Raw genomic sequence first — 12,346 nt, forward strand, 5'->3', positions numbered from 1 at the left:
CCACGTACCGCCAAAAAAAAAAAAAAAAAAGTTATCATTTATTGACTGCTTATTATTTGCCAGGCAATGCTAAGTGTTTTATATATTTTTATCTTTGTAGTAAATTAGTGTGTGAAAAGCAAGGCTTTATACCCAGCAGAGAAATTACATAAATATGGAACTATCTTATAAAAACTAACTCCATCCTTTTCTTTCTCCCATCTCCAGAGGTTTTTTTGCATTGTTGTTGTTGTGGTGGTGGTGGTGATTTAATACTAGTGGTGAATTTGGAGCTTAATGGAATTTCAGCTGGGTATAGTTGTCAATCAAGCAGAAAGAAGTAAGGGAAGTTGTAGGGCAATTGCTATTGGGCGTTTCAATGATTAAGCTCAATTCTTTTTACCTGACTTCTGAGTACACAGGCACTGAAAGTCATTGTTACCTGAAATGGGTCAGGTAAATACTTTAAAACCTTTATTATTCATTTTAGAGAATGCATCTTAATTATATCAAATATGGAAATAACTAGAGCAATCTATTCTTTATCATTGAGATCAAGAAGTCTTCGTCTTAGTTTTCCTGTAATTGAGAACTGATGAAAACAGGGTAACCACTTACTTCAGTATGATAGAAGGCATTGGGATTTCAAAAAACTGTTCTCGAATGGGCACAAAGGGCAGGAGGCCAGTGAAGAACAGGCCAAGAATGAGCAGAACACGTTGTAAACTGAAGAGTATAGGAATGTCTGAATTCTAAAAGACACAAACAATATTGTATGTTACTTTATAACTGTTCAAATAAAGAGGTTTATTTCACAACCTTCAAAATTTCCCAAGACTGTACCTTGACATCTGTTAAAAGTACTCCCTGAATTATCAATATCCATTTCTAACACACCACACTTAGAAATGACTAGTCCTTGACAAATGGCTCAGGATCTATCTTGGAGGCCTATAGTATTAATTGATACTCAAGTTTCTCTATTCCCTACTCTCTGCTTTTTCAATACCATTTCTATCTGTTATTGCTAGTCCTTATCAGTAGAGATTAAACATACCAAATTTAATGGAACAAGATAAAGAAATGAAATATTCAGTAACCTTCTATATATTCAATAACCATATATATAATAAATTTTTAAACAGTATATGATACAGATATGAATATGGATATATATTAATGGTGTTGCAAATGTCACCTTTCAGCTACATATACATATTTTCAAATGTAAATAGGACTTTGTAAACTAGTCCAAGAATCTAACCACCCTTCTAAGTTTCTATTACAAAATGTGTTCATCAAGATCCCCAAACCCTTCAACTGCAAGCTTCATATATATGTGAACTCTTTTCATCTTGCAAAACTGAAACTCTGTACCCAGTAAACAACTCCCCATGCCCGCCTCCTCCAGCTCCTCCTATGTCTGTCTTTAAAACAAATAAATATTATAATAAATTTGAATATTTCTGAATAAAAGTAATATATTGAAAAATCATGCAAAAACATAATTTATTTTAAATATTAGCTCTAAATTACCTACTTCTTTATTTTTAAAAAATGGAGTAAATAAGTTTGAGGACTTCTTTTGCTCCTAAGTTCACATGCTGCTTTGTAATATTTTCAGTTTATTTATATACAGGTGTTCCAGCTGCAACACAGTATACAAGTCCCTGAAAAAAACTTTGATTTCTGCAAGGGCTTCCCCGGTGGCGCAGTGGTTGAGAGTCCGCCTGCCGATGCAGGGGACACGGGTTCGTGCCCCGGTCTGGGAAGATCCCATATGCTGTGGAGTGGCTAGGCCCGTGAGCCGTGGCCACTGGGCCTGCACGTCCAGAGCCTGTGCTCCGCAACGGGAGAGGCCACAACAGTGAGAGGCCCATGTACCGCAAAAAAAACACTTCGATTTCTGCAAATTCATACACTAAGAATAACAGAGCTCATAGGAGGAAATAGGGCTAGGGGCTGACCCTCAAAACTTATGCAACTTTGAAACCAGAGAACTAAAAACAGTAACTGGTACCTCTGGAGAGCCATGCAAGGTCACTGGTAGGAAGAGGGCTAGGAGCGGTATGCTGGCATACCGTTGGCATAATAACTGGTTGTTCCTGTATTAAATTAGAATATCTGGAATGGGACCCATGCATTAGTATTTTTTGAAACAATTCCGGTAATTTCAATACACAACCAAGGATAAAAACAGCTGTATTAAGTATGAGTGAATAAAAAGTCATTAGATGAGAATAAGCGCCACATATTTTTCCTAGCACCACTGTGTCCCCCACTTTCTTTTATTTTTATATTTTTAGTTTCTAGCATCTGGGAATTAAAGAGCTAATATGAAATTCTCATAAATCATACTTTAAGAATTGTAAAAGATACATGACTTAATTATATAGCATGTTCATAATACGAATGACAATTATTGTTGAGACATTCTTACCGCAGTGTCTGAAAATTGCTGCTGAAAATTTTGGAGTTTTTAAATTCTAAAGTGACAGAAAGCCAGAGGCTTCTAGAAAAATATGTGAATCAAGGGAAAAGTTCTGTGATTCTGGACCAAAAGTGAACTTTTAATTTTGAAATAATTATAGAGTCACAGGAAGTTATAAAAATACAGTAGAGTCTTGTATATCCTTAACCCAGCTGCCCCAAATGATAAAATTTGATGTAGCCAGATGTATCAAAACCAGGAATTGACATTGATATATTACTGTTAATTAGACTGTAGACCTTATTCGGATTTCACCATTTTTAAAACCTGTGCTCATTTGTGCATGTGTATAGTTCGATGCAATTTTAACCCATGTATAGATTTGTGTAACCTCGACCACAATCAAGGTACAGAACTGTTCCATCACCACACAGAAACTCCCTCCTGCTACTTCTTTGTATTTGCACCCACACCCAGTCCCTGTCCTCTGGGAGCCACGAATCTGCTCTTCATGTCTGTAGTCTTGAGAATGTTATATAAATGTAATCGTATAACCATTTGAGGTTAATTTTTTTCAATAAGCAAAATGCCTTCTAGGACCATCCAGGTTGTTGCGTGTGCCAGTAATTCATTCCCTGTTCCTGCTGAATAGTATTACATTGTATGGATGTGTTAGTTTGTTCAGCCACGTACCCACTGAAGGGCATTTGGCTTGTTTCTAGTATTTTGGTATTGTGAATAAATCTGCTATAAACATTCATGTATAGGTTTTTGTGTACATAGTTTTCATTTTTCTGAGATAAATGCCCAAGAGTAAGATTGCTGGTTAATATGATAAGTGCATGCTTAGTTTGGTAAGAAACTACCCAACTAATTAACAGAGTGGCTGTTCTGTTTTACGTTCCCACCAGCAACGCAGGTGAGATCCAGTTTGTCCTCTTCTTCTCTCGCTATTATCACTATTTTTTAATTTGAAGAAAAATTCTGAATGATGTAAAAAGATCAGCAGGTCACGAAGCCTCCAGTATACTAGCTCCCTTTTAATGACATGTGAAAATACTATCAGACAACGATTAGTTATGGAAGTCTCAGTCCTAAATTCTTGGAGATCTGAAGCCACTGAGCCCATTGATTATTCTGTTCTCTCCTTTGTACACAGATACCTTGGGATCTCACAGAGCCTGCTGCACATAAATAAAACTTACTTGCCTTAATGAGAGCCTCATTACTTTTAATTGTACTTTTAATTGTAATGGTTCTTGGATCTATGCCTTTGGCTTCTTTGCCAGGAAGGAACGCCTTCTCAAAAGAACTCTTTGTATTTTAGAATTGCTACTTGTGTCATGATATTCCTTCTGCACTATCACTTGCATTCTGAAAGAGAATCTTCAGTGTTTAAGGTTTTTTAACACTTTGAATTTCAAATCCTCTTAGCTGATTATATAGCTAAATTTGCTTATAGAGGCTTAGTGTACCATTTCAAACTATATTAACTTAATTTTTTATAGATATATTTTCTTCAAACAGAAAAATTTCAGTTGGTGGATGGCCCTACTTTTATATACTACCTGATAATCATGATCCTGGCTTAATTTGATGAATTCTATTTGGGAGGTAGGGTAAAGAAAGCTTGAGCTATAGAGTTGAAGGACTAAATACTTCCCTTAATTCAAAATTACACAAAAAATTTTGATTAACTAACAAAAACTAGACACTAAAAAATAGAAATCATATTTTGTTTTATAATATACATAATAAAATTAATTAAATGTTGGTAAAAAACTAATATTACCATGTGAAAATAATAATTCTGTGAGCCAGTCCAATTACATTGAACTTAAATTGCAAGGTCCACTATCTCTACTAAATTCATTATCTATAAATTCATCATATTTATTAGTAAATTTCTGGTTAGTTGCTTCCATCCAGTACCGTCTGCCTTTGCATCAAGGCTATGAAATAAGATATTAAAAAAATTATTACTGTATTTACTTAATATTTAAAGATACACAACAGCAAAAAAAATAGATCATTCTGTATCATTTATGAAGCTTACCTCTTTGTAGCACTTTTCTACAATTTCATAACTGGCATTACCCCACACTGTTATGTGTTCTCGTCTGTACTGCTTCACCAACTCTGAAACCTACATGTGAAAATTCAAAATTTTATGCATGTGCCTATTTGTAAATCCACTTACATGATTTCACTTAAAAAATGGATTACAACTGACTATCTGCCAGTGCATACTATAAAATTTTGGAAGAACTGATATATAAATTCAGATTATTTTATAAAGTACAAGAAATTACATTTTACCATTATATGATTTATTTAATAGAATACAACTGTTTAGTAATTTGCTATAAACTAAGTACAAGTGAAACAAGTGAAACTAGAAGAAGTTAATTAGGTAAATGCCAGAGCAATGGGTTCACAGAAGCTCACTTTTATCCATGACTCCGACATGACAAGTCACTCTGAAACAGGCTTTCCTACAGTACAGTGATGTCTTCTACCAGGGCAGTATTTGAAACAGTACTGATCCCTAGAGTATCACATTTCCTTGAACATTATCAATCTATGCAGGCACCTACTCTAGCCTTATTTAGTTTGGATGAAATCGGATGCAACACACTCAGAGGACACAATGCCTTAAGTACCTTCTTAATCAGCAAATTGTTGTTGACTTTGATATCGATGTTAATAGGAGTGTTAGGAAAGGCCTCAAAAACTTCCTTCAGTAATGGAATTCGGTTATCTTTTCCTTCACATTGGCATGCTGAGAAAGCAAGATTTTTAAATGTATTTTTAAAAGATAACTTACAGTTTTCTGATGATTAGAAAAGTTGTAGTATGTAGTCATAGTAGGACACTTACAAAATGATGAAAAATATAAAGAAGAAAAGAAAAATCATCTAAAAATCCAACAACTTAGATAAAACCATTGTGATCATTTGGTGTATTTTCTCTCCTCTCTTCTTCCTATGCATAATCTAATAGAGTTATAATATAGGGTCCCTTCAGATTTTAAGCTGATTTTTTCACATAAGTAAAAATAAGTATTGCATGTTAATATGCTGTATTTATGATTATGATTAACATTTTTTTCCATTAAATTTTTTGAGATAACTGTAGATTCACATGCAGTTGTAAGAAATAATACAGAGATCTGTGCAGGCTTTACCCAGATTCCCCAATGGTAACCTCTTGCAAAACTACAGTACAATATCATAACCATGATATTGACATTGATATAATCCACTGATCCTATTCTGTAATTATTATTTTAAAAGGTTTTAAAATACTCCACTGAGTAGCTATACAACAATTTAATTTTTTAAATTTAACCATTCCCCTTGAAGGGGAACATAGTTTGCCACTCCAAAATCTGCCATTTTGGCATAAGGATTATTTTGAAGTGAAGGCAATTGAGAAGCAGCAGATACAAGAAAAGCTCTCTGCCCTTCCCCTATCTGCCTAAAAATAAGACTTAAATTATACAAAAATTAATCAACAGCAACCCTAGACCCTTGTCAGCACCAAAGGACTCTACATAACAAACTACTGACTAGCCTTTATCTTCCATTAATCCCCTATATATTTACCTTTCCACAATTTGCCACCCTGGACACTCAAAATTTATTGGGTTTTTTTGTTTGTTTTGTATATTTGTTTAAGATGCTATATAAACTCAAGTTCTAGCCATGCCTTTGAATAATTTATCCCTGAGTTTCTCCTATGACACATACATATTAATAAACTTCTGTTTTTCTCTTGTTAATCTCTTTTTTTGTTACAGAGTCCAGCTGAGAACCTAAAAGGATAGAAGAAAAAAAATTCTTTTCATCCCCTTGACCCTACTAGTGGATACTGAGATTGTTTCTAAAGTTTTGCTGTAACATCATCATTGAATTTTTCAGAGATTGAGAATATGTTTAGGCAAGGGAAATACATGCTAATCAGTAATGGGTTGAAGAATTATATCAATGCAGTTATTCAAAGAAAACTGAGTCATGAAAAAATCAGAAGAGGATTTTAATCATTCTTTTTATTTCCTGTGGGTCATTTTCTTTATTCTTTCTCTAGTTCCTTTTGCCTCTAATCACTTCTATAATATACTATACATACTATATACGATTATAAAATTTCCCCTTCCACCTGAAACGTGAATTCCACTAATCTTTGAATAACAAAATGGTGAAAGATCCTTTATTTCATCCTCATTGTATAACAAATCAAAACAAAGAAGCATACCAAAAAAAAGTAAATTAAATCCATGTCAGAAAACTTTTTATTAATAAAGACTCATGTGAAAAGCAGGATGTGAATGGGGGGAAAATAAAAGAAAAAATCTGTTACTGTTTTGTCTGCTCTGTATTCTATTCTTATCACCTTTTTACTACCTCTTGTAATTCAGATAGGGCTCTGGGTCATTCTGATGGGACTGTCAATCATTTGGCTTTGCCTCCCTGGCCACAGAGAAAGCACATGACCTTTTAAGCATAACAATATGGACCACAGGTGATGCTGTCTGAAATCCTCAGCTGAATGGATCATGTACTTTTGATGTTATCAGAGGTCCATCTTTATGTGGAGAAGGTGTGCCTGAGAACAAAGCTAACATCGATGAAAGTAGACCCAAGAAATGGAGATAAGAGAGACAAATTATTGCTTGAGCAACTGGAATCAGTTATGTTTGAATGCATATAACCTCTACACTTTTTAGTTATGAGAAGAAAAAAATTCTTTTTAATAAACTTTTCTTAAACTATCTTGAGGGCTTCCCTGGTGGAGCAGTGGTTAAGAATCCACCTGCCAATGCAGGGTTACATGGGTTCGATCCCTGGTCTGGTAAGATCTCACATGCAGTGGAGCAACTAAGCCCATGTGCCACAACTACTGAGCCTGGGCTCTAGAGCCCACGAGTCACAACGACTGAAGCCCACACACCTAGAGTCCGTGCTCCGCAACAAGAGAAGCCACTGCAGTGAGGAGCCCACGCACCACAACTAGAGAAAGCCCACATGCAGCAACAAAGACCCAATGCAGCTAAAAATAAATAAATTAAAAAAAAATCCAGATTAAAAAAAATACAACAAACTATCTTGAGATGGATTTCAAGTACTTAAAACTCAAAGAGTTTGGACTTAAACTACAGAATTGAACTAAAACTTAATTTTAAAATATTTATTTATTTATTTATTTATTTTTGTCTGCATTGGGTCTTCGTTGCTGCTCACGGGGTTTCTCTAGTTGCTGCGAGTGGGGCTACTCTTCGTTGCGGTGTGTGGGCTTCTCGTTGCAGTGGCTTCTCTTGTTGTGAGGCACGGGTTCTAGGCAGGCGGGCTTCAGTAGTTGTGGCACACGGGCTCAGTAGTTGTGGTTTGCAGGCTCTAGAGAAAAGGCTCAGTAGTTGTGGCACAGGGCTTTAGCTGCTCCGCAGCATATGGGATCTTCCCGGAGCAGGGATCAAAGCCGTGTCACCCTGAATTGGCAGGCGGATTCTTAACCACTGTGCCACCAGGGAAGTCCCTGAACTATATAAGTTAATTATTGTTAATACATAAAAATTTAGCTATTGAGACTTCCCTGGTGGCGCAGTGGTTATGAATCCGCCTGCGTTCAAGCCTTGGTCTGGGAAGATCCCACATGCTGCAGGGCAACTAAGCCGTTGTGCCACAACTACTGAGTCTGTGCTCTAGATCTACGAGCCACAACTACTGAGCCCGAGTGCCACAACTACTGAAGCAAGCGCACCTAGAGCCTATGATCCACAACAAGAGAAGCCACCGCAATGAGAAGCCTGCACACTGCAATGAAGAGTAGCCCCCTCTCACCGAAACTAGAGAAAGCCCACGCAAAGCAACGAAGACCCATGTGGCCAAAAGTAAATAAATAAATAAATTTATATATTTAAAAAAATTTAGCTATTGTTTTTACCTACCTAGCATCCTTCCTTCCCTTGGAAAACTGCATCTTCTTCATTCCAAATTATTCTGGTTGGTTGGGCTGTCAAAAACATGATCCACTCCCCACTTACTCTCACAGTAGGCATATGACCTAGGTCTGGCCAATCCTAATAGCCTATCTCTTTGTCCACGGTGAATAGTTCAAGATGCACACATGATCCAAGTTGGGCCAATCAGTCTCTTTCTCTAGAACTTTTCCTTTCCCTGGGGTCACAGTACAGGCAGGATGTGGATTTACGGTTATCAGTGATCATGTTCCTGCCACATGGCCAAAATCCATAAGACCCAGGAGAAGCAGAACAATGGAATAAAGCCAGAAGAGTCCTTTTTTGTACCCAAGGATCCAAAAATGTCTAATATCAGATCCACCACATCTTAGAGAGCTAATGATAAAATAAATGTCTTTTTTCCCCTTAAGCTAGTGTAAACTGGTTTCTGTTACTTATAACCTAAAAAGTCTGAACATGATGTTCTATCTGCACAGTCCAACAGGGTAGCCACTAGCCACATAGGGCTATTTAAATTAAAATGAAATAAAATTTAAAATTTATTCAGGTACACTAGCCACATTTCAAGTGCTCAATAGTCACATGTGGCTATTGACTCTTGTATCAGACAGTGCAAATGTAGAACATTTCTATCACTATAGAGCTCTATTTAGACGACGCTATTCTAGTTAAATAAAAATTTTTTTAGCTTATTAAGTGTGGAAAAATTAACTTTGCAGTCAAAAGAATTACCATGAGCAATAGCTATTCACACCCAAGTAAGATGTATGCAAGGATCAAATTAGAAAGAGGTCAAACAGACAAAACTAACTTTGGAACAGCAAAATGACACATTACACAATAAGAATAATATTGCATCAAACAGTGAGGGAAACAAGGAAATAAAAATGTGCTAAGAGAAAAATGTGTGCTAAAGTGATGTAAAGGTATTTAAATTTGATGACTTGGCCAGCAGAGAATATAGAAAAAGAGTTGGAGGAAGAAGCTGTCCCAGTATTGTTTTGGGCAGAGAATAACCAGCTGGGAAATACTACCAAAAGGGAAAGAGGGAAATAACAGGAAAACAAGAATGCTAGACTAGGAGTATGCCATAGGATGTGTTGGGTGATGGAACAAGTGAAGTAGCTCTGGAGCATGCTAGAACTTTAAAACTTATCACCATAGTCAACTCTGATTATCCAAATTATGTATTTTCCATGAAAAAGAGGTTGCTTTCAAGTAAGCAGGATAGATAATAACAAACCCTTTGGTTAACACATTTTTATGTTCCTTCTTTAAGTTTCCTTTTTAATGTAGCCTGTGGCACATCAAAGCATCTTTTAAAAGAAAACACTTAATTCTTCTCCAGTTAAGTTGTGAACCACAAAGAAAGCAAGAGGCCTGAAATTTGTATTCCTCTGAGAGTTGATTCCCTCTCTCTCACTCTCTCTCTCTCTCTCTCTCCTCCTCCTCCTCCTTCTCCTCCTCCTCCTCCTCCCTCCAGTATTTAAAGAAAAGAAGAGTTCCGAGCAGGGGAATAGAAGAGTAAAAAAATGAACAACTTTCTGTCTAATCTGAGTCAAGTTTTTACAGTACTATATATTAGTCTGTTTCAGATGCAGTAAACTTCACATTGGAGGCATAGTCTTTAAGTTAATTATTATATGAGTTGAATACAATATGAACAAAAGTTAATTATTAAATTTGAGAGTATGTGGCATTGCCACTAATATGGGATTTGAAGAGATTCTGCAGATAGAGAGGCAGTATAGATAGCTGAACACTGGCCTGGTAAGGAGAAGACCTAGTTTCAAATCCCAGCTCTGTCATTTATTTGTTGTACAACCTTAATCAAGTTCATTTACATCTTTAGGACTCTGTTTCCTTCCTGTAACAGGAGGAGACAGGATTAGATGGTTTCAAAGGTCTCTTCAATTTCAAAAGTTTTATGACTTTATGTGGTAGATATAAAACCAGGAAAAAAATTAAAATATATTTTTTCTCAAAGCATCTCATAATCTTTGTGAGGCTTTGGCTTTGCTCTCTTCAAAGGGAAAACTAGGAAAAACTTCACTTGTGAAATTTTCTTAACCTTCCCAGGTCCACAACTGACACCAATATTGAATAGCTTTGCAAGTATAATTCTACTAATTATAAGAATAAAAGGTGTTTCCTCAAATCAATAAAAGCTTAATGATACTTATCTAGAAGGCAAAGTCAAACAAACATCAGATCAAAATGTCCTGTAGAGATAACTGATGCAAACGGTTTTCTGATTTTTATTTGGCTTTCTAAAGTTTCTCAATCAAGGAGAAATTATACCAGCCAATTTTAAATTTAGCTCACAGAGCAGTTACAGTTCTTTTGAAAATTAATATCAATATATCCTTGGCTTTAACCAAGGTTTCAACTATATGCAAGCCATACCAAGGACCATAACATGAGCATTTTGCACTTTTCCTGAGTTAAATATAAGTCATTCAAAACATGAGGCTGAATTGTGAAGGTGAGGTAGCTCAGCACCTGTATCTCGAGGTCGTGTATTTTCCATCCTAACATGTTCCATCCTAACATAACTAACACATTGGGCCAAGGGACATATCTCTTTGTGGGAAATGTTCCCTCAAAAGAAAAAAAAAAACTACTGTGCTGGTGATTAAAAAGTGAAGATGACTAAGAAATGGATGGTTTATTTGAGTAATGGAGTATTCTCAATAATTTAAAATATGGAGTAGCTAAATAACATAGAATGAAAAAATTATAGAATCAATAAGGATCTGAAAGGGGTTGCTTCAATTTCTTTTCATTTATGCTTCTTATTTATGATGGATTATTTACTACAAGTTATAGTAATATTCTAGAATTTGAAGCTTTAGAAGTATACAAGCTTTAGAAGTATGGGTTTCTCGTAATTAATATTCAGGCTTAAATGAACTGTATATAAATTTAGATAGAATGAGTTAGTTAAATTGTTGGGCATCATAATCTCAGGGTCAGATGACCATCAAGATTTCAGATTTGTAGGCCTGAGCAAACAAGCCTTGAGGGTAATACTTTTAGTTGGAGCTTCTTATCACAAGATAATGCACATGTATTTCTAATTCTCAGCATAAATGAATACACTTTAGTGTAAATGTTTAATCTGCAAATGTAAATTATTACCTTTTTGAAATGAGACATCCAGTTTTCCAAGGTAAGGTGGGAGTTCCTTTAAAAGATATGACTGAAAAAAGTTAGCTCTCAAAAAATAAAAGTATTTTAGTGTCTTACATTAAGACATAAAGATTTGCTTCTTGAAAAATACAAAAATGAAACACTACAAATGTTTATATAGAGAACTTATTAGTAGAACATCCCCAACAGCAAACTGACCATATAATTAGTTACTTTCATGACCTACAAGAAATCTGTACTGTCTAATATGGACCATTTGTCAATAATAAATACACAAAGATCTCAGTAGACAAATGTCAGGAATAGACAATTCAAAGGGGAAAAAAATCATAAAGAAGAATCTTTAAACTCACTAATAAGCAAAAGCTAATTAAAATTTAATCTAGCAAATTAGGAAATTCTTGGTATAGCTATAATGCCCCTAAATGGTAAGGGTGTGGCAAACTTGGAATTCTTTTAATATCAGATATAAAAAGTCTTTTAAACACTTTAAAAGAGCAAGCTGGCAATAGCAACTTTCAATATATATCAAGAAACTATAATGTTCCTAATCTTTTACCCAATAATTTCCCTGCTGAGAGTTAATATAGGGAAATAACTTTAAATATAGAGAAAACTTTATCTTTACACATATAGATGTTCAGTGCAGTGTTATTTATAATGGTGAAAACTGAGAACAAATTCAAATGCCCAACAACAGAGGAATGGTTAAAGACAAGTATATATCCACTCAATGGAATAACTTCAGTCATTTGAAATGTTTATGAAAAATAAGCATAGAATCTGAAAAGGCTAAGTACTGT

At 35.2% G+C, this 12,346-nt stretch overlaps 1 protein-coding gene across 1 annotated transcript in view; it reads right to left on the reverse strand.

The window, feature by feature from the left end:
- The window catches only part of GDPD1 (glycerophosphodiester phosphodiesterase domain containing 1), a 42,615-nt gene that overhangs the window by 6,263 nt on the left and 24,006 nt on the right, over positions 1 to 12,346 (reverse strand). Inside the window, exons 4-7 of the mRNA XM_060081612.1 lie at positions 11,532 to 11,577; positions 5,074 to 5,192; positions 4,467 to 4,556; positions 598 to 731 (exon numbers count right to left, since the gene is read on the reverse strand). Of these exons, the coding sequence (XP_059937595.1) occupies positions 598 to 731; positions 4,467 to 4,556; positions 5,074 to 5,192; positions 11,532 to 11,577 (389 nt within the window). The remainder of the gene's footprint in view (positions 1 to 597; positions 732 to 4,466; positions 4,557 to 5,073; positions 5,193 to 11,531; positions 11,578 to 12,346) is intronic.

The sequence above is a fragment of the Mesoplodon densirostris genome, chromosome 18 (assembly GCF_025265405.1).
Source record: "Mesoplodon densirostris isolate mMesDen1 chromosome 18, mMesDen1 primary haplotype, whole genome shotgun sequence".
Taxonomy (NCBI): domain Eukaryota; kingdom Metazoa; phylum Chordata; class Mammalia; order Artiodactyla; family Ziphiidae; genus Mesoplodon; species Mesoplodon densirostris.